General features: G+C 42.1%; 1 protein-coding gene across 1 annotated transcript; it reads left to right on the top strand.

Annotated features, from left to right (window-relative positions):
• The first annotated feature begins 12,799 nt into the window (after positions 1-12,799).
• LOC139784475 (putative nuclease HARBI1) lies at positions 12,800-21,482 on the top strand. Its single transcript, XM_071723661.1, has 4 exons — positions 12,800-13,012; positions 17,277-17,735; positions 19,606-19,750; positions 21,403-21,482. Exons 1-4 carry the CDS (start codon positions 12,800-12,802, stop codon positions 21,480-21,482), a joined length of 897 nt encoding a protein of 298 aa, XP_071579762.1.
• The last annotated feature ends 1,935 nt before the right edge of the window (positions 21,483-23,417 follow it).

Here is a 23,417-nt window from a genome sequence, read left to right as displayed (position 1 = left end):
CCGTGTCTCGCAATGATTTCATCGAACACGTGCAAAACTGCAAATTTTGCAATTTCGCATAAGTCAATTGCGCGATATTGTTTTCAAGAACATGTCGCGACGTGTCTCGCGATTGATTTTATCGAACACGTGCAAAACTGCCAAATTCTGCAATTTTACATAAGTCAATGGGGCGTTATTGTTTTCAAGAACATACATGTCTCGCGATGATTTCATCGGACACGTGCAAAACTGCAAATTTTGCAAATAGCGCCGATGTACGGCTGCTGCATTGATACAGATCAATCACCGAAAGTCAATGGGCGCGATATCGTTTTCATGAACATACGTGTCTCGCAATGATTTCATCGCACACGTGCAAAACTGCAAATCGTAGATTTTTCGGAAGGCGTAAATGTACGGATGCTGAGATAAAATTAGATATGATAAAAAAACAAAACGATGCATCATTAGTAGAATATAAATTGATGAATCTGGGTGATACGCTTAGTAGTCGAGGACTGGAAGTCGCGAGTGCAACAATTGTGTCAGAAAGAGGAACATGGAGCAAGAGTTGTTGGACCAATCCACCCTTTTAAATTCGAGGGAAGACTTTGCCGCGTGGGAGGCAACGATGCGACGAGTTTATCGAATCGTTGGAAGAACAAAGCCGAATTAAACGGCCACGATTATCGATCGGTCTCAAACAGTCGTTGGTCGCCTGTATCGCACGACTCGAAGGTCTGAAGACTCGGTACGTCAACGTTTTGTGCATGTGGGTGCAGGATACAGTGCGAGTGAGACAGGACTCAGATGGCGCGAGATAGATACGGCTTTTGAAAGTCGTATACTGACCGGTGTGGTAATAAATTCCAAACACATCGACCCTCATCAATTTCTCAAAGATGCGAGAGACATTGTACTCATTCATGTGCGGAACGTCATGCAACGACATGACAATGTAAAAATAAACACAATGTTTAATGGTGAATTTGTTGCGGGTGACAAACGCGCGAATAAAAGTATCGCAAAGAGAAACTATGAACTCTTTCGTGAGTCCGATCTGTGTGAGTGGTACAAGCGACACGTCATCGAGCCTACCCTAGCATCGCTGGAGGAATTCCAGGAACGTGATAGCGGATGGGCGTTGTCGCGTATACTTAATTTGACAGTTAACATAAACAAATATAATCCATTGCACGCGGGGTGTTTTGTGGAAATACCGCGAGAAATTAAAATGAAGAGAGCGGTGATAAACGTGCGATCAATGGGCAATGCATGTTCGCATGGTCAGTGGTGGCTGCTCTGCATCCAACCCAAAGAAATGCAGATCTGCAATCGTCGTATCCTCATTACACGTCGGTGCTAAATCTTACAAACATTAAATTTCCAATGACGTTGGATCAAATTAAACGGTTTGAAGATCACAACGACATCTCCATCAATGTGTACGGTATCGAGAAAAAAAACAAGGAACTTGCGATCTTGCCAATACGGGTTACTGGTCGAAAGATAAACAGACATGTAAATCTGCTGTACATGCAGGACGACAACGTGGGACATTTTGCATGGATCAAGAACCTGTCCCGCATCGTGAGCTCGCAATTGAGCAAGAAAAAGAACAAAAAATACTTTTGCGATCGGTGAGTATACATTCTAATAAATAATAAAAATAATTTTTACGTAAAAATATATTTAAAAAAAATTCTTTATTTACAGATGCTTGCACTACTTCAGCTCCAGCGAGAAATTGGAAGCCCACACCGTCGACTGTCAGGAGATGAACGACTGCGCGATCAAGTTACCGAGCGATAACGACAAGTGGTTGGCCTTTAAAAATCACGGCAGGAAGGAACGAGTTCCGTTTATCGTATACGCCGACCTTGAATGTACCCTGGAGAAGATGGAAGCGGATCCGGAAACGTCCAGGTACACATATCAACATCATCGCGTGTTTAGCATAGGGTACTACGTGCGCTGCTCGTACGACGACTCGCTATCAATGTATCGGTTTCGTCGCGATAAGGATTGCGTCGCGTGGTTCGCTGAGGAGCTAAGACGTTTAGCTCACGACGTAAAGACAATCTTGTCCACTAATATACCCATGGCGAATTTCACGCGAGACGAGTGGGAAAAGTTTAACAGCGCAACGCACTGTCACGTGTGCGAAAACCGTTCGAGCCAGACGACGTGCGAGTACGCGATCATTGTCATCTGACCGGTCAGTACAGAGGTCCCGCGCACTCAAACTGTAATCTAAACTACAAAGATTCGCATTGCATTCCATAGTTTTTCATAATTTATCTGGCTACGACGCACATTTTATTATAACGGAAATAGCAACAGCGTACGAAGGACATGTAGACTTGCTCCCAATTACAAAAGAGAAATACATTTCATTTACAAAAAACGTTAAAAGCACCGAAGATAAAGATAAGAAAACTTGCGTCAAATTGCGATTTATCGATTCGTACAAGTTTCTCACCGCTAGTCTCAACAAATTGGCATCTTATCTAAGCAAGGATAAACTGCGAATATTGCAACGCGAATTTTGTAAAATATCCGCAGAAAATTTTGATTTGCTGACACGAAAAGGCGTATTTCCGTATGAGTACATTGACTGCGTCGAAAAGTTGGAGGACTCGTGTTTACCACCGCGCGACTCGTTTTATAGTTCATTGACAGGTGACACCGTATCCGAGAGCGATTACGCGCACGCCGTCAACGTCTGGCAGCGGTTCTCCATTCGAACGCTCGGTGACTACAGCGATTTATATCTCAAAACCGATGTCTTGCTGTTGGCCGATATCTTTGAAAATTTTCGCGATAGCTGCGTCGCGAGTTATGGACTCGATCCGGCATATTATTATACTCTACCAGGTTTTACGTGGGACGCTATGTTGAAGCATACGCGTATCAATTTCGAATTGCTCACCGACATTGACATGGTCATGTTTATCGAACGCGGTATACGCGGCGGTTTGAGTCAATGTTCAAACAGATACGCGCTGGCCAACAACAAGTACATGCAGTCGTACGATCCATCGAAACCGTCGTCATATCTGATGTATTTTGACGTAAACAACTTATACGGCTGGGCAATGTGTCAAACCATTGCCTTACGCAGATTTTCAATGGGTCGACGACGTAACCGATTTTAATGTTATGGATGTTGCGGTGGATTCCACGATAGGCTACATTCTCGAAGTCGACTTGGAATATCCGCAACATCTTCACGACGCGCACACTGACCTACCATTCTGTCCGACGCGTGATAAACCACCCGGTAAGCGGCAGGACAAGCTCCTCGCAACATTATACGATAAGAAACGTTATGTAATACATTATCGCAACCTGCAGCAGTGTACTCGTCACGGTCTCCGTATATCAAAGATTCACCGCATATTGAAATTCGCGCAATCTCCATGGCTTCGCGATTATATAGAACTTAATACGAAATTTAGAACATTGGCCAAGAATGATTTCGAGAAAAATTTATACAAATTGATGAACAATGCTGTGTTTGGCAAAACCATGGAGAATGTGCGCAATCACGTTGACGTGCGACTCGTGACTCATTGGGAGGGTAGATACGGCGCGGAGGCATTGATCGCGAAACCAAATTTTCATAGCCGAAGCGTCTTTTCGGAGAATTTAGTAGCAATAGAAATGCGAAAACTCGAGGTGAAGTTCGACAAACCAATCTACGTGGGTATGTGCATCCTCGATATATCCAAGACATGTTTGTACGAATTTCATCACGAGTACATGTTACCGTTGTATCGCGACAAGTGTAAAGTCACGTACACCGATACTGACAGTCTCATTTATCACATCGAGTGCGAAGATGTGTATGACACCATGAAGCGCCACATTATTAGATTTGACACAAGCGATTACGCGGTCGATAATGCGTACGGTATCCCACTCGCCAATAAAAAAGTTCCGGGCTTAATGAAAGACGAAAATAACGGTGCGATAATGACCGAATTCGTCGGGCTTAGAGCAAAGATGTACGCCTTGCGAGTAGACGGTATGAAAGATACGAAAAAAGCTAAAGGTGTTAAGAGTAACGTCATAGCCAGGTCGATAACATTCGACGATTACACGCGGTGTCTGCGCGACGAAATTGAAATGACACGACAGCAGACCTGCATAAGATCCAAACAGCACGAGGTATACACCGTGTCCGAAACGAAAATAGCTCTAAGTCCGTACGATGATAAACGATACATTATACCCGGTTCTACCGAGACGCTGCCATGGGGGCATTATAAAATACCACTGTAAAATACAATTGTAAATACATTTAGATATTTATGTAAATAAATGACTCATTTGTATGTATAATATGTTTTTATATTGTAATAAATTTTTACAATACATTATTCTTGTGTATCCATGAATTGTGTGAATTATCAAATCCTAACCACTTTACATAAACCTCATCCCCCCTTTTGCGCAAAACTTTTTCAACGAGATACACGTCGGGATTGGCAACGCAATGTAACTCGTATTCGTAGAAGCCGCCGGCGACGGGTTTTCCGCAGGAATCTTCCAACAGATACGTCACGGGATTAGTTTTCTGCACTTTGACGATTCTAAACACCTCCGTGGTCCAATTTGGCGTGTATCCTTTCTCGAAGATTGTCTTGAATTTACTCACGCGTACCGAGTCGCCCACTTTGAATCGCGCGGGAGCAGCGATCTTTACGTGGCTGTACACCGTTGTTAGGAGCTTGTCGGCGATCGCGGGGAGTAACATCGATGGGTCGCATACCGATAGTTCGATGCTTTCGCGCGTTGTAATCCGATACGAGACCCGGCAGCGAGTCGATCCATTTGTAATTTCCGTTGAGCGTAAACATTTTCCACATATCGTTCTTGAGCGTGCGATTGAATCGTTCGACGACCGATGCCTTCATTACGGAATAGGTCGAATAGTGATTGATATTATGTTTCTTCAAGAGTTTCTGCACGTTTGCGTTGTAAAATTCTTTGCCCTTGTCAGTCTGCAGATTTTTCGGACATCTTCCGCCGTCTCGAATTATTTTCGCTATCGCCGTAGTAACCTCGGTTCCGCTCTTGGCCTTGAGCGGTACGGCCCATGCGTGCTTGCTCAGCACGTCGATAACGGTGAGTATGTAGTAGTAGCCTCTGTTGAATCGCGTGTATGGACGCATCTCGACCACATCCGCCTGCCACAGGTCATCGTATCCGCGCACTATGACGCGTCTTCGCGAAAAATTTCTTCTCGCAGGAGCGTGTAGTTCTTCCACCAGCCTCCGTTCTCAGTTGATTGCTTCTTACTAGCCATGACGCTGACGCGCAACTGACGCAGAGATCAGATGTACGTTCTTATCTATTCGCGATGATTCGCAATTACATCTTGAATCATCTTTTGAAGTTCGTTTAGGGTAATTTGCACGTTATTCTGGAATGCGGCCATCTTTCTCTCGATTTCATCATGCTGATCTTTCAAAATTTGCACGCTCTGCTGCACGTAACGTTTATTGGCGGCATCGCCATCATCTACAGGCGGCGCTATCCGTCGAATCTTGCGCGATTTCGCGTCAAAGTCGGTGGCGACCATGCAAAGAGCGTTATCGCGCACGTAATTTCTGATTAATCCGCTCCATTGATAGTACGGTTCCGCACCGCCTCTTCCGAGCGATATACCAAACTTGTTGATCGGCATTTCGATGTTGATTGAACGACTCGCCGACGCGCGGTTTAATTTATAATAAGTCCAGCCTCGCGAAGTTCCTCGATAATCGACAGGATCTCGTTATCGTGACCGGTGTGACCCGCTAGGCGCGAAGCTTCGAGCAATCGGAGACGATCTACAAGCTCGTTGGGATCGTCCCAATGAACATAGTCGATCTTGTTGTCGTTTAATGTCATGGCACGCGGTATACCTTTTCCAGCTTTTTTACCCGAAATCGACGATGCAATTATATGGTCGATCTTGTTGCCGTTTAATGTCATGGCACGCGGTATACCTTTTCCAGCTTTTTTACCCGAAATCAACGGAGCGATTATTTGTGTCTACTTGTATCCCCTGTTGCCATTTATTCGAGCGTGAGCATCATAATTGCGTTTATGAGCACTCGTCGTCAACAGAATGCTCTTGTATGTTTGCATATCGTCCTCCGTGTAGATATCGTCATTGGGAAATTTCTTAAAGATCAACTCGTAAAGACCGCGTGTGCCAGCGTATCGTATGCCGTCGATAATTATGTTGTCCGCGTTGTTCACGTCAAAACGTTTATTACCGAGCATCATTCCATCGTTGCTGAAATAAACGCCGTATACGGTGTCTATACCGCTTTCTTGATCGCCGCTCAGAACTGCCCCGACGTACTTTTGGCCCAATAGACCAAAGTGATCTCGCAACGTTTCTCGACCCTCAGATGTTTGCAACTGCTGTCGAACGGACGTCACGAGTGAGTCATCCGTGGTTTCGAAAACATCTTCGTTTGCGAGTGATTCGAGCATTGTGGGTTGCACGGAAGGCGCGGAGGTTATCGGTGGTTCATTCAATGGACCTGTCGATCGTTTCGATTTATGCGGTTGTAAAATTTTGGTTATTTCGCTCAAATTAGATGGCACATTTATCGATCGTTTCAACGTAACCGGAGTTGAAGCCATTACAGAGTCGTTAAACGAGGCGTTTGGTCGTTTTCGTTTGAACTTTGGCTCTTCGTCTTCCCACGCCGTTTCATTCTCAATCTTTGACACGTCAGATTCTTTGCCAACGGTGTTTTCGGCAATCTGCCTTAGAGGCTCGATGATGGGCTTAAAGTGTCTCTCCAACGCGATATCTTCCTCCATTTTACCGGTTTTCAAGGCGTGATACTTTTTGCGAATCGAATCGCTCGTTTTCGCAATTTGATTTGCTATCCTCTCGCGCTCTCTAATCTCCTCGCCGCTGTCCATGTCGCGATAACGTTGTTCAATCGGCGCGTCGACAACAACTAACCACGTTTCGGTATCGCAAAGTCGTTAAATCCTTTTCTGTATCGACCATTCGAAATCGCGCTGTCCTTGTCTATCACCACGAATCCATACTTTTGTTGCCAACATGTATGACACAATTTACTGAAATCATTGTATGACATATCTGTGTTTACGTGATCGTTGAATATGTGTTTCAGATTGGTACCATCCTGTTTAAACAGAATCAATAAATTCGCGTTGTCGCGTATAAGATGCTTCGGTATCTTTGCATACGTCTGACAAAGATAGAAGGAGTCAACGTTCGCGTGCCGGCCCATTGCAAAGTATTCTCTTATCGTATCCTGCTTGTCGCATGCCACGTCATCAAAGATAAAAATAGAATTCGGGAGCGCATCGCTCGGTGGAATGACGTCACTGTTATTCGAGAACGTAAAGTAGCCAATTTCTTCTATCGGTGTTAGTATATTCTCCAAATATCGGTATTTCGACTGTTGCAACGATTTCGAGTACACATACACGTTCTCGAAACGTACACCGTGCGGACTTTCCAGCAAGCTTATCAAGACGTTTGTCTTGCCGCAATTCGACGGACCGCAGATGATACCACGTATAGAAATCGATAGCATGTCTCCATGTTTGCGTACCTCTTTCGTTAACTGTATCCTATCGTCAAAGTTTGTCACTTTGATCGTCCGCGATTGTCGTACGAACCGCATTTTACCTCCCCTCCACAACGAATGAAAAACAGTATCGAGAAAGCTGGCCTATTTATAGAGGCGCGTAGAGCTGAGATGCTCAGTCTTTAAAATGTTTTTGCTCGTGTCGGATAACAGCGATATTTACAATTTAACCGCCGAGAAGTTAAAGTATATACCAAAGGTCATTCTACTACGGCAGTTTTATAATCATATAGATTATTTGTGGGATAAGCTTCCCGAACATATCAAGGCAGATTCGGAGGTTCAGCAATACCGTCGCTGTTTAATACATTATAATTTGCCGTGTCAGCAAACGCACATCGACGGTCCGCCGCCGTTGATAAAAAACTGCGGCGAATGTCGCCGAAGATAGGTCGAGGTCTGTTGAATCGCGCGATAAACGCGCTTCCGATCGAATTACACATTCCCGGCTATCAATTTTGCGGTCCGGGAACTCATTTAGAAACACGATTGGCAAGAGGTGATCGGGGTATTAATCCATTGGACGCAGCGTGTCGCGAGCACGACATAGCCTACTCGCGTAGCAGCGATCTCGCAGAACGACACGTGGCAGACAATATACTTGCCGCGAAAGCGCGAAAACGTGTCACCGCGAACGATTCGACTCTCGGAGAGAGAGCTGCAGCTACAACCGTCTGGGCGGCCATGAAGGCTAAAACGAAACTCGGTATGGGTTTGAAAACGAAGAAAAAGAAGAAGAACAAGCGAATACTTCCGATATCGAAACGCGGCGGTATCCTACCGATCCTGCCGTTATTAGGGGTTCTCGGTTCGTTGGTCGGCGGAGCGGCGGGAGTCGCAAAGGCCGTGAACGATAACAAAGCCGCGCGGCGTCAGCTGGAAGAGATGCAACGTCACAATCGCGCCATGGAAGGTCACGGACTTTATCTCGCTCCATACAAACGCGGACGGGGAGTCTCAAGAAAAAAAAAAAAACGTCGAAGAGACGCTAAAAATTCCCCAGGGCGTAACTACCAACGTACAACTGCAACAATTGGCAAAACGTATGCGCATTCCATATTTTCGAGGTATTTTCATGCGCGACTCGTTACCGATCGGCGGTGTACGTCGAAACGAGAGCGGTATCGTGAATTTGGATAATACTGAGGGACCGGGTACTCACTGGGTGGCGTACGCGAAGAGGGAAGATCGTGCCATATATTTCGACAGTTTTGGCAATCTTCGACCACCGAGAGAATTGGCGCAGTATCTAAAGAACAATGTAATAGAGTACAATCGCACGCCATATCAGCGATACGATCAGAGCAATTGTGGACAACTGTGTCTGCGTTTTCTACAGTCGGCTGACAATCAATTTAAAGACCGGCGTTACGCTGTTTAATCTCAGTATTCATTCAAACATGTCACTGACATTTACGCTCACCGGCAAGAGCAGCATCCTCGCGGTAAGCTACTTTCCCGCCGTGGATTTGAGCGATGGCGATTACGAGCTCGGTCTGACAGATTTTGAAACCTATCACACGATACCGAATGTAAATTCGTCGAACAATAAATTCTACTATGACGACGACAAGGAGATTACCATACCCGAAGGATCGTACGAACTGCGTGATATAGACATGTATCTGAAACGCGCTCTTTTATGGGATCAATCCAATAATGTCTCGATAAACGAAGATGAATCGCACCCATTGATTATTATTCGGGCTAATAACAATACGATGAAGAGCGAGATCAAGTGCGCTTATCGGATAAATTTCGCCAAACCGAACAACATTGGATCGCTGCTGGGATTTTCAGCGAATCGCGTGCTGGAGTCGCGACAATGGCACGAATCGGATGTTCCGATAAATATCATCAACGTAAACATCATTCGCATAGAGTGTAACGTGACCGCGGGTGCGTACAGCAACGACAAGTACGTGCACACGATACACGAGTTTTCACCGAGTGTGCCTCCAAAATATAAGATATCGGAAACGCCGGCACAGATCATTTACCTTCCGATCATCGTACGGAGCATTTCGGACTTGACGCTTCGCGTCGTGGATCAGGACGGCCAATTGATTGATTTTCGTGGAGAGGAGATCACCGTTAGACTGCATGTACGAAGACGACAGCGATAACGTGAGATGCTCGTACTGAACGAAGCTGAGCAGGTGCAACAAACGAGAAACAAAATTAGAGAGACAATCCGATCGCCAAAGAAGAAACTCACGGCGTTGAACGTTGAATTTCTAAAATCATTGGGTTTCGTCGTACGAAATGGCTAATATCTTAAACATTGGAGGTGAACCGATCTTTGACGACAGCGTCGTCAAGATTGAGACACACACGTACAATCCGTACGCCAACACAACGTTTGGACATAACGATGAGATAAGAATACCCATACAACAACAGGATTTATACACGTTGCCGTGCGAGAGCTTTCTCTACGTTGAAGGAAGATTGACGATAAAGAAAAGGAATGACGAGTCTCAGGAAACGCTTGCGAATAATTGTGCAGCGTTCATGTTCGATGAGATTCGATACGAGCTCAACGGTGTGGAGATTGATCGCAACAGAAACGTTGGAATAACCAGTACCATCAAGAACTATGTATCGCTATCGTATAATGATTCTCAACTCATGCGGAATGCTGGATGGGACGTTTCATCGAGCATACCGGAAGGATACTTCAACTTTTGCGTACCGCTCAAGAGGTTACTGGGCTTTTGCGAGGATTACAAACGCGTGGTTGTTAACGCTCGTCACGAATTAATTTTGATACGAGCGCGCAGCGACAACAATTGCATTGTGGGAAATCCGGCGACGGAGCCGGAAATTGAATTGTTTAAAGTACAGTGGCGAATGCCTCACGTCACATTAAACGAGATCAATAAGCTATCCATGCTACGGGCCTTGGAAAGCGGGCGATATCTTAGTGTTAGTTTCCGTTCGTGGGATCTGTACGAGTACCCCATGTTGCAGAGCACGACCAAGCATTCGTGGGCCGTCAAAACGGCGACTCAGCTGGAGAAGCCGCGATACGTTATCTTTGCGCTGCAGACCGGGCGCAAGAATATCATGTCTCAAAATGTTAGCGTATTCGATGACTGTAACTTGACCAACGTGAAACTTTATCTAAACTCTGAATTTTATCCGTACGACGACTTGAATCTGGATTTTGGCAAAAATCGATACGCCGTCCTTTTCGATATGTATGCGCGTTTTCGTAAAGCTTATTACGGATACGATTCCAGTGATACGCTTTGCAGCTTGTATACATTCCTGATGGAAGGACCTTTTGTTGTCATCGATTGCTCGCGACAAAACGAATCTGTCAAGAGCGCCACCGTGGATGTGCGAATAGAATTTGACTGCAAAGAGAATGTACCGGCAAATACTACCGCCTATTGTCTCATCTTGCATGATCGCGTAATCGAATACTGTCCATTGTCGAACGTAGTGCGCAAAATCATGTAAATTGCAATATCAGCGGGTATTGCGATATAAGATACACTGATGTACCGCGATAAGATACAGATTGCTCCGTCGTTTCGTCATGATCGTACCAACGTTTGTCGATCTGCAAGGCTTCACCGTCGGGATGAAATTTGTCGTAAAAGAGGTGGCGGTTCTGAGAAACGGGACCGTTTTGGCGCATTACATTTTTACATGTCCCATGCCATGGAGTCTCCTCACGAAATCCGACAAATCATGCGCTTCTTGGTTGATTGCAAATCACCATGGACTACGATGGGAGGATGGAAACGTGCCATACAGCATGGCGAAACCTTTAATTACATCGGCCGTGCTTGGAGAGGGCGACGAGACGTCGACTCTTGTGTACGTCAAGGGATGCCAGAAACGAGAATGGCTGGTGGATCTACTTGAGAATAAAGCTAGAAAAAATCTAAACATTGAGACTTTGGATGCCGATTACGAAGATATCGAATCTTTAAATAATCTAGATGTTACTAATACTATAAGATGTGAAAAACATGTTAAGAATTGCGCATTACAAAATGTATTAAAAATATGTAACTGGTGGTCGCGACGCCAGAAAAAATTATGATTTTTTTAAAATAAACTATATATGTATATATAAAATGTTTTATTTCCTTTTCCCACATAGTTTGTAATATAATATAGATGTTTTAGTTGCTTAAAAGCTATTCAAAAGCTGTTTTAGCTGTTCAAAAGCTGTTTTTAAAGCTGTTTTAGTTGTTTTTAGTTGTTTGATAGCTGTTTGATAGTTGTTTTTAGTTGTTTTTAGTTGTTTTTAGTTGTTGTTAAAGATGTTTTTAGTTGTTTGATAGTTGTTTGATAGATGTTTTTTAAAGCTGTTTTAGTTGTTTTTAGTTGTTTTTAGTTGTTTGATAGCTGTTTTTAAAGCTGTTTTAGTTGTTTTTAGTTGTTTGATAGCTGTTTGATAGTTGTTTTTAGTTGTTTTTAGTTGTTACTAAAGATGTTTTTAGTTGTTTGATAGCTGTTTTTAGTTGTTTTTAGTTGTTTCTAAAGATGTTTTTAGTTGTTTGATAGCTGTTTTTAGTTGTTGTTTTATAGCTGTTTTAAAGAAGTTTGATAGCGGTTCAATAGCAGTTATACAGATAAACCATTGAAAGTTAATGGCGCGATATCGTTTTCATGAACATACGTGTCTCGCGGTGACTTCATCGCACACGTGCAAAACTGTACATCGTAGATTTTTCGCAAGGCGCATCCGTACGGATGCTGAGATCATTGTGAAATTAGATATGTTAAACAAACGATGTGACAATAGTGGGATATAGAAGGATGAATTTGAGGGTATGCTCAGTAGTCGTGGACCGAAAGTCGCGAGTACAGCACATGACGCGATATGAGCGACGAGTACATAAAATTGTGCAAACCGGTGCTCAATTCTAAATTCAGGATCGTGAAAATCAGCGAACCGCGCATGAGAAATTGTAGCAGATTGAACTTGTGGAACGTCGACGTAGCGCGATATTTGATCCGTCGCGAATTGGGAATCGCCGATCTTCGATCGAACCGGGAGTTTCTCAACAGCGAATTTGATTGGAAAAGAAACTTCGGATATTTTCCAAAGTTTATATTTTAGCGCGTGAGTGGAACAGAGTGTATATAAAATGGATTTCGAAGAATTGCAGTTTGAAGGAAAAGAAAGAATGGAAGTTGAAGCAAACGATGAAGAAATGGAAGTGCCTGAAGAAATAGAAGTGAATGAAGAGGAAGGAATGGAAGTTGATGATGATGCTATATTGTCAGACGATTCATGTTATGATAGTGAAATGGCTGATGAGGATATTCCGGATGAAATTTTCAGAGTGTTGAATCAAGCTGAAATTAATGCGTTAAATCCTCTGACAAAGATGTGCTGCACATACTGTTATTTCACTCCAGGACAGGTGAAGTTTTGTGCGTCATGCATTGTGAGAATCAGTGGATTATTCTCAATGCTGTACGTTTATCGTAAACATGACACCAGGCCTTATATACTAATGGACGGTCTCTTCTGTTCGTCATGTGGAGACCCATTATATTTAATTTCACCATGTAATCTGTGTCCTATGTGTGTTTTTGTGTAAATTTTAACTGCTTTGAAATAGTATTTTTTTTAACTATTTTAAGTGTATATATTATTGTCTAAAATTAAGAGACTATGGCCTATACTGCTAAGAGACTCTACTGCTAACAATAACTGTAACATATATAGACAATACAAAACGTATTCATCAATATTGTGTCACACAGTGCGGGATGTGACTGACTCACGAGCCGGGGGTTTCTGATTCAAATCCAGCGGTGGTAAGCAAATTTTCTATGTATAATATAAATTTATTTAATTCCACGTACCGGCGCGGCGAAAACGCGGTCGCCCCTCCCCGCGGCGCGGCGAAAACGCGAACGCGGTCGCCCCTCACCCCGCGGCGCGGCGAAAACGCGAACGCGGGGCCCCTCACCCCGCGGCGCGGCGAAAACGCGAACGCGGGTCCCCTCACCCCGCGGACTTCTCCCCCGCGGCGCCGGAAACGCGGTACCCCCTCCCCCTATTCCGCGGTGCCCGAAAACGCGGTCCCCCCCTCCCCTCCCCGCGGCGCCCGAAAACGCGGTTCCCCCCCTCCCACTCCCCGCGGCGCCCGAAAACGCGGTTCCCCCTCCCCCTCCTCGCGGTACTCCCCCCCTCCCGCGGTATACCCCCCGCCCCTCACCCCCCCTCGGATCCCCTGGGGTAGAACCGGCCTAGCTTACCTACTTTTAGCGATCGATGGCGAGAGCGAGGGGCACCGGACTGGTCTCGTGGCCGTGGGATCGCGGTCGAAGTCTACGAACTCCTGGAGATCGTGGTAGGCGCGTCAATGACGACGTTCGATATCGCGAATACGCCATTTCTCGCGCCCTTCGCGTTCACGACCGCGTGTCTCGTTGTGCGTAGTATTTCGCCCGGTCAAATCTTAGATTCCGCACGCGATATTAATTGCATCAGACGGTTATTCGCGTTGGTTTGATTGCGTACTTGCGATTCGCGTCCGGACACTTAGATTATCCTCGCGATATCGGCTGCGTTGAGATATTATTCACGTTAGGATGTTGTTTGTCTTAAGATACCATTCGCGTCGACCTAAAATGGCGTCTCGTTATTCCTCGCGATAATTCCGTAATTTTCTCGCGTTAATTCGAGTATTTCGCGTGATCCCGAGTGTCTCGGTGCATCATTTTTCGCGTTGGACGATCGCTGACGATCGCGGGTGTTGCGTTCGATCGGAATCACTTGCGTTAACCTCAGTTTCCTGCGTTAGGATAAATCGGTAATTTCGCGTTAGTTATAGTATTGCGTGCGGTAATTCCGCATATTTCCTCGCGTTAGAATCGTGTTTCGCGTTACGTCGAGCGCCTCGGCGCCTTATTCTTCGCGTTAGGATATCCTCGGCGATATCACACCTTGCGTTCGTTCCCTCTTGCGTTGGGACGTTACTCGCGTCACGTTCGTTCTCTGCGTTAGTTTAAGATTATGCCCTGCGTTAGTTTAAGATTATTCCCTGCGTTAGATTAAGATTATTACTTGCGTTAGATTAAGATTGTTTGGTGACAGAATCCCTGCACGGGTTTGGACCTTGCGTTCACGCACTCCGAGCGTGGCGCACTATCATTTCGCGGCATTTCACGCTATTGTTTCGCGTTCATCCCAGTTATGTCGTATTCGGTCGTAACTTTCGCCGATGTCCTACATTATTCGTCAGTTTAATACTCTTATTATTACCGGCGTAGTTTATACGACTTTGACGATCTTGTGAGTTTGAATTTCTCCTGATATTATTTTGCTGAATAACGACGCCTTCCGCGCGTTTACAAACTTTTCTTCATTCTCCGTGTTTTCTGGCGTCTGCGTTACTATCGTTTTGTTATTTGAAAATTGACGCCCGCGTTATCAATTGCGCCAGCATTTTCCTTATTAGTGAACGCCATCATGGCCCTTGTTCTATTACATAATAAACGTTGCTCTTTATTTGTTACTGACTGAGTTAATAATTCACACGTCACCCCGCCAAGTACCGCGCTGCCCTCCATCAACCCCGCCCTGCTATTAGGTCGAGCTAGCCATTCCCTCGCACACCGACTTATTTCGTTTTGCGTCTCGTTTTTGGTTTCTCGCGATTTCGTGGACGCGAATTCACGCGTCTGGCGCCCAACATTAAAATCGTTTTGCGGAGTGTCGGAGGTGCGAGAGAATCACCGGAGAGGCCTATCATCCCGCTCTCCTTTCCCCTTTTGATCCGGCACACGACCCGGACCGCTCCGGGAGTGAAAAAGTCGTGACAGCACATAGATGACTTTATACTTCTACACTATAATTGTATATATAATATTCAGTTTCAGAGAAACTTTCGTTTGCAACGGTATACATACATAAAGTTAAAAGATTTATATGAAAAATCAGATTTTTGCCAAAATACTACAAACGATAATCTCATTATATCAAATGATGCAAAATTGCTGGCATTTTTGTGGTAATAAAATATTATATTCCACAGAATTAAGTATACATAAACACATATAATAAGTACAATAGAGAAATATATATTTATTAAACGTATTTATATATGTACTTATTTATTAGTATTTTTATTAAAGGTTTGCAGGTAACAAAAGTACTATTAGAGATGTAGCAGGCAGATTTGATATGGCAGAATCTACATTTCATGCAGTTTGTGATAATATTATGGATTTTCTAAATAACTTAGCAAAGTCCATAATAAAATTTCCTGACACAATTGAAGAAAAGACAGAGGTTTCGAGACAATTTGAAAATGTAAATGAAACAAACATTTCTATGAATTATATATTAAATGCAGTATTTTAAGCAAGAACTTGCTAGACTCAAAAAAACATACTACTGGAGGGTCGATTTCATCTTGAAACAAGATGAAAATTACAAAAGTGAGCAGATTTACTAAATGACAAATAAAATCGTATGAGATACTCTAGTGAATTTTTTTACTTTTGTAATTTTTATCTTGTTTTAAGATATATAATGGATCCCCTAAATCCTTGATTTCTTCTAGTTGCAATACATGTTTTAAAAAGATATTTTCCTATTTAATTGTTATTTCAATGTGAATAGGTGAGGCAATTAGAGCCAAGCGCGGTAGTCAAAGCGCAAACCAATTTAAAAGTAATAAATAGATGTATTAACGAACGTTTCGACACATTTTTCGTGTCCTCTTCAGCGTTAAAAGTTACATAGTCAAAAACGAAGATTTACAGAAAGTCGAGTATAAGGCGTAGTCATCGACAAATAAAGTATAAAGGACGCAGTCTAAGAATAAAATCAAATCAGGATGTACCATAGTCGAAAGCCCGACATGCCGGTGTGCAATCGCTCCACATCCATCTCATCCTCGAATAATCCAGCCCGGTTGAAAGACCAAGTGGGTGAAAGATTCGAACCATGCGGAGCAACTGCAGACCAGAATATCGCACCGCGAAAGCGACACACGCCTCACATTGTAACGAGCTTAACCGTTCGACGCGTCGCGAGTGAGTCTCGACGCGTCGCGAGTGAGTCGAGACTCACTCGCGACGCGTCGAACGGTTAAGCTCGTTACAATGTGAGGCGTGTGTCGCTTTCGCGGTGCGATATTCTGGTCTGCAGTTGCTCCGCATGGTTCGAATCTTTCACCCACTTGGTCTTTCAACCGGGCTGGATTATTCGAGGATGAGATGGATGTGGAGCGATTGCACACCGGCATGTCGGGCTTTCGACTATGGTACATCCTGATTTGATTTTATTCTTAGACTGCGTCCTTTATACTTTATTTGTCGATGACTACGCCTTATACTCGACTTTCTGTAAATCTTCGTTTTTGACTATGTAACTTTTAACGCTGAAGAGGACACGAAAAATGTGTCGAAACGTTCGTTAATACATCTATTTATTACTTTTAAATTGGTTTGCGCTTTGACTACCGCGCTTGGTTCTAATTGCCTCACCTATTCACATTGTATTAATCTAGAGAGCCTATACTTTTATTGTAATTGTTATTTGTTAAACAGCTAGTAGATAGATGCTCAATGTTTGATTAAAAAATATTTATGTAGAATTAAAAGAAATTAATAATGCTTTCTCAACCACTTTAATATTAAAGGTAATTCGTAGATGTAATTTTACAGATTAATGGTTTTCCTGGAATTCTAGGATGTATCGATGGTACTTACATTACGATACGTACACCTGCTCACAAAATAAAATCCACATACGTAAATCGACATGATATGCCTTCTTTAACGTTGCAAGCAATATGTGATGCGAAGAAGAGATTTCTTGATGTTTTCACAGGGCCACCTAGTAAAATTCATGATGCACGTGTTTTCAAATTATCTTTTATAAATACTATGTTGCCAGGTATATGTGGGAATGAATGGCATATATTAGGCGATGCTGCCTATCCTCTTAAAAAATATCTCATTACTCCTTATAGAGATTATGGGAATTCAACAGAAGAGCAACGAAATTTTAATTACAAATTTTCTGTTTGTCGAGTAAAAATTGAAAATGCCTTTGGCTTATTAAAAGCACGATTCAGACAACTGATTAGATTAGACTTTCATACTGTTCAACGTTGCTGTAAAGGTCCCCGCACTAAACCACGTGATTTTGGGCCCCGGTGAAAATGGCTGAATTTTTAATATGTTGTACTTTTTGAGTCACTGAACAAATATTTCTTCAGGCAAAATGTCAAAAAATGGACTGTTTCAGCGTTTCAACCCTTAGAAGCTTGAGGTCAGACCAGCAAAGATATCACTTTCGGATCAATGCGGTTACTGTTATAAAGGAACAATATAATTTTTGGTGAACAAAATAATTAAAAAGTAATTTGTTTATGATAGTATTGTTTAAACAATATGATAGTATTGTTTAAACAATATGATAGTATTGTTTAAACAATATGATAGTATTGTTTAAACAATATGATAGTATTGTTTGAACAATTTGAAAACGTCATTGTTTACAGGAACGATTCGGGGTGCTTTCTGTACGTGAGTCCCCTTGCCTCTCACGATTCGGGGTGTTTTTTGTACATGAGTCCCCTTGCCCCTCACGATTCGGGGTGCTTTCCGTACGTGAGTCCCCTTGCCTCTCACGATTCGGGGTGTTTTTTGTACATGAGTCCCCTTGCCTCTCACGATTCGGGATGCTTTCTGTACGTTAGTCCCCTTGCCTCTCACGATTCGGGGTGCTTTCTGTACGTGAGTCCCCTTGCCTCTCACGATTCGGGGTGCTTTCTGTACGTGAGTCCCCTTGCCTCTCACGATTCGGGGTGCTTTCTGTACATGAGTCCCCTTGCCTCTCATAATTCGGGGTGCTTTCTGTACGTGAGTCCCCTTGCCTCTCACGATTCGGGGTGCTTTCTGTACGTGAGTCCCCTTGCCTCTCACGATTTGGGGTGCTTTCTGTACATGAGTCCCCTTGCCTCTCATGATTCGGGGTGCTTTCTGTACGTGAGTCCCCTTGCCTCTCACGATTCGGGTGCTTTCTGTACGTGAGTCCCCTTGCCTCTCACGATTTGGGGTGCTTTCTGTACATGAGTCCCCTTGCCTCTCATGATTCGGGGTGCTTTCTGTACGTGAGTCCCCTTGCCCCTCACGATTCGGGGTGCTTTCTGTACGTGAGTCCCCTTGCCTCTCACGACTCATAAATCTCGCTCATCTATTTGTGTGAGGGGCAAGGGGACTCACGTACAGAAAGCACCCCGAATCGTGAGAGGCAAGGGGACTCATGTACAAAAAACACCCCGAATCGTGAGAGGCAAGGGGACTCACGTACAGAAAGCACCCCGAATCGTGAGAGGCAAGGGGACTCACGTACGGAAAGCACCCCGAATCGTGAGGGGCAAGGGGACTCACGTACAGAAAGCACCCCGAATCATGAGAGGCAAGGGGACTCACGTACGGAAAACACCCCGAATCGTGCGGGGCAAAGAGATTCACGTACAGAAAGCACCCCGAATCGTGAGAGGCAAGGGGACTTATGTACAAAAAACACCCCGAATCGTGAGAGGCAAGGGGACTCACGTACGGAAAGCACCCCGAATCGTGAGGGGCAAGGGGACTCACGTACAGAAAGCACCCCGAATCGTGAGAGGCAAGGGGACTCACGTACAGAAAGCACCCCGAATCGTTTCTGTAAACAATGACGTTTGCAAATTGTTCAAACAATACTATCATATTGTTTAAACAATATTATCATAAACAAATTATTTTTTAATTATTTTGTTCACCAAAAATTCATATTGTTCCCTTATAACAGTAACCGCATTGATCCGAAAGTGATATCTTTGCTGGTCTGACCTCAAGCTTCTAAGGGTTGAAACGCTGAAACAGTCCATTTTTTGACATTTTGCCTGAAGAAATATTTGTTCAGTGACTCAAAAAGTACAACATATTAAAAATTCAGCCATTTTCACCGGGGCCCAAAATCACGTGGTTTAGTGCGGGGTCCTTTATTATAGCTTGTTGTGCATTACATAATTTATGTATTCTTCATAACGATGAACTAGATGATTTATTTGAGGAAGTAGATGAACAGTTTCAAAATATTGAGAACAATTTTGAAGAAGGTTGTAGAAATAATGATAGAGCTGAAGGTGAAGAAAAGAGAAATTTTTTGTATCAGATATTACATTAATTTTATATATATATATATCATGTATCTAACATAGTTATTTTCTTGCACAACATATTTTTACAACTAAATTAGTATCTAATGAAAAAAACAAAGTTATGTTATTAATACAGCATTATATTTAATACTATGCAAATATCCAAATATGCTTAATAATAAAATTTGTCGCAAACTTATTAAAATATATAGTAATATTACCACACATATATAAATATTAAGATAATAATAATAATAGAAACTTAGCTGCCATGTTTATAGTTACATACATTTCTATTGCACAGTATGTTCTTTAAAAGTATATAGTAATAAAATAAAATTGCGTTATCAATACAGAAATACAGCGCACGCACGCAACATATACAAAATACATGTATACAATATACTTTAATATTCTTAAAATTGGTTTTTGTATACAATACATAAACAAATCTGACTTTATATTAAGAATAAAGAAAATTACAATATTTGTATTTAATACTAAACTAAAAAAAATGTTTGGTTTTATCACATGTTTTTCTTATTTTAAACATAAATATCTCTCTTTAGATTATATATTACTGTATCTTTATATCTGTTTAGAAATAACATAGAAAACTAATATAGAAAATATCATTTGATGTGTAATATATTACATAACATATCTTAGGAATCCTTATGAATATTTTCTTTTTCAAAGAAGCTTTTTAACAGTCTCATTTTCTCTTCATGTCGTTCTTGCTTTTTAGTTTCTTTTTCCTTATGAATCTCAACTAGAGTTTCAATTAAACTAGATTTTGTTTTTTTATTTTTTATTATTTTGGATACTTCAGCTTCAGACGAACTTTTGACATTATTTTTAACATTAACTACAAACTTATTTGCACTTTGTAATACTTCTGGTTCTATACTGTCATCTTTGGAAGCAATCTGTTTAATTTCATTCTCAAAACTTACTTTAACTCTTTTCGATCCGGAAGTCGAATTATTTTTGTCGCTAACACGTTTTCTTCTAAGGATCGTTTTATAACGATTTTCACATTGGATATACGTCTTTTGTATACCTAAAACTGCTTCTAAGTCTTTTGCAATTTGTATCCACATTATCTTCTTATTTTTGAATTTCTTCATTGGACCAAATAATTCCAAATAATCGGCATACTTATCCAATAACAATCTAGTGCTTTCATCTGACCATTCGTCAACATTGCTTTTAGTACTTGCATCTAACTCGTCGTTTCCACTACAACTTGCAGATTCTTCTATTTGTCTCTCGCACAAATTAAAGTTATTTTCAGGAATTTCATATCCAGCTTGAAGCAATTCTTTCCTATTCACCATAATTATGCTTAATAATTATGGTGAATTAAATCACCTACAATAATAAAATATATAAAATGTATTGTATATATTATATTCTATATACATTTTATTAAGGGTAGAAATGTATTATAGGTTATACACGTAAAAATATTAAATATAAAGAGTATTACCTGCTTCATTTTCCACTTCGCATAAAACGCCAGACTCATCCTCTATTATTTTACCGTTCTCATCTAATATTAATTTCTTTATAGTAACATCCATATTTGCACCAATAATTCAGTTAGCCACTAATGGAATGCTGAACGGTTGCAGTGTTGCATCAAGTGAGTGTTGTACTGAGAAAGTGTCGACCCGGCCTAGTGCTGCACTCGTACAGTTTAGTGCAACATTAGTGTCGACCCGATCTAGTGCTGTACTCGTACAGTTTAGTGCAAAACGGGTTCAGTGCCAGTGCAAATCGACCGAATTCACTATTAGTGTCATGTATGAATGCGCGTGGCGCAGACCGCTTAGCGACACGGAAACAGAGAGAGTTCGAGAACTCGTAACAGCGCGTGCGCGTATTTGTTTGCCGTTGCGTGCTTGCCGCTCTGCGAGCATTCTTTTGTCGTTCGTCCTACGTTTCGGATCGTCCTGCGTGACGAGTCATTTTTCAGCCATTGTGTTTCTTTATACAACTCGAGTTACCGAAAGTATTCGCGGTAATATTTCTGATTCGCATCCATTCTCTACAGTTAAATCGGATAAACAGTCACAGCTACGACTATATTAACGGGTCGTGCTGCATTAATCGAAGAAACACAGCGCTCGTGCTACGACGCTGTTTGCCAAAATGGACGACGCCACTATTGGAAAATTATAGAAAGCCTTGTCAATCTTGGTCGACGCGACCATTACTGCTGCTGACGGAATGTCCTGTTGGACTTGGTCTGCGACCATTATTTATATGATGGAATGCCCCGGCGGGCTTGTGGTTGATTGACCATTATTACGAGAACTTATTTAACTGGAAATAAGGTAAATTTATTCGATCTCTTGCAAACCATGATCACTCTAGCAGGGACGTTAGATATCCTTCTAACGTCCGAGAGAGACCGTTCGGTCTATAAATCGATCATTGGTTTCAGAGATATCGAGTTCACACACAACGAGGATCCTTCCTCGACGATCATGAAGGAGGCACGTGCCGCGTATTAATCGTTTTCTGTGGAGAGACTGAGCTCAGTAAAATTAATTACATATTGCGTTTTTGTTCGAGTGGCTGCAACGTTTTTTAGGCAGAGTCATGTTTATAACGTATTGTTTAATTATCGAATAAAAGTATACGCGATACTTGATTAAAGATGTTACCCGATATCAGTATCATTATTACGTTCCATGGTGTAAATACTGATTACGGTCAAGATTACTTACATCAACAATATGATTATTTCTCAGCGTATAAAAGATTAACCTAAAAACCTGAGTTACAATAATACTCAATTTGTGCGAAGCATTACAGCTCATATTTGCGTGTCACGACTAAAATTTGATGTGTCAGTATTCAAAGTAAAGTGCTATTTTTCCTGATTTGCTTACTGAACAATGAAGATTAATCATTATATGAATTTATGTAACTCGTCTCTCTTTATTATTGGAAATAAGCACTTGAGAACAAAACAAACTATATTCTGCTATAGATCATTTATGATCAAAGGAACACTGACGCATTAATTCAATTACAATTATTTCTTGTACATGTATTTCTTGATATTGATGAATGTTATGCATTATTTTGTGAATTGAATATAATCGATCCTTTCTTTGAGAAACAGATATACGATGGTATTGACTAAGTTAATAAGTCCAACATAAAATAACACAAGATATTTAGTATTCTTAGATGAATATTAAGCGATTAAAGATAAGAGATTTAGTTCTTTCCTCAGAGTATTAAAGAAAAGGACAACTTTATAAGAATCAGAGAAAGGATCACTATATATAACTAATCATTTCTTTTCTCCTTGTATTTTGTACAGCTTTAATTCCTGTATGACATTTCTTTGTATAAATATGCATATCTTTTGATTGATAAACAGCTAAGCGTTGAATTGTAAGTTGGTAACGAATACATAATCTCAGTACAGTCCACATCAATAGTTGTTTGTGTAGCTTCCTCATCTAAATCGCGAGATCAGGCTTATGCGTAAGCTTGTACTTTAAACAGTTGTAACGATGCACCCCCAAATATGCATCGTTCCGGCATAACATCCCGCCGAGACCGCCCGGCCGACCACCCGCAGGGCGAAGACAGGGCACGTGTGCCCACATTTTAAACGCTAGCATAT

The sequence above is a fragment of the Temnothorax nylanderi genome, unplaced genomic scaffold (genome assembly GCF_030848795.1).
Source record: "Temnothorax nylanderi isolate EJ_2023f unplaced genomic scaffold, tnyl_v1.0 TNYL_tig0633_pilon, whole genome shotgun sequence".
Lineage (NCBI taxonomy): Eukaryota > Metazoa > Arthropoda > Insecta > Hymenoptera > Formicidae > Temnothorax > Temnothorax nylanderi.
This window is presented reverse-complemented; position numbering and strand designations above follow the sequence as displayed.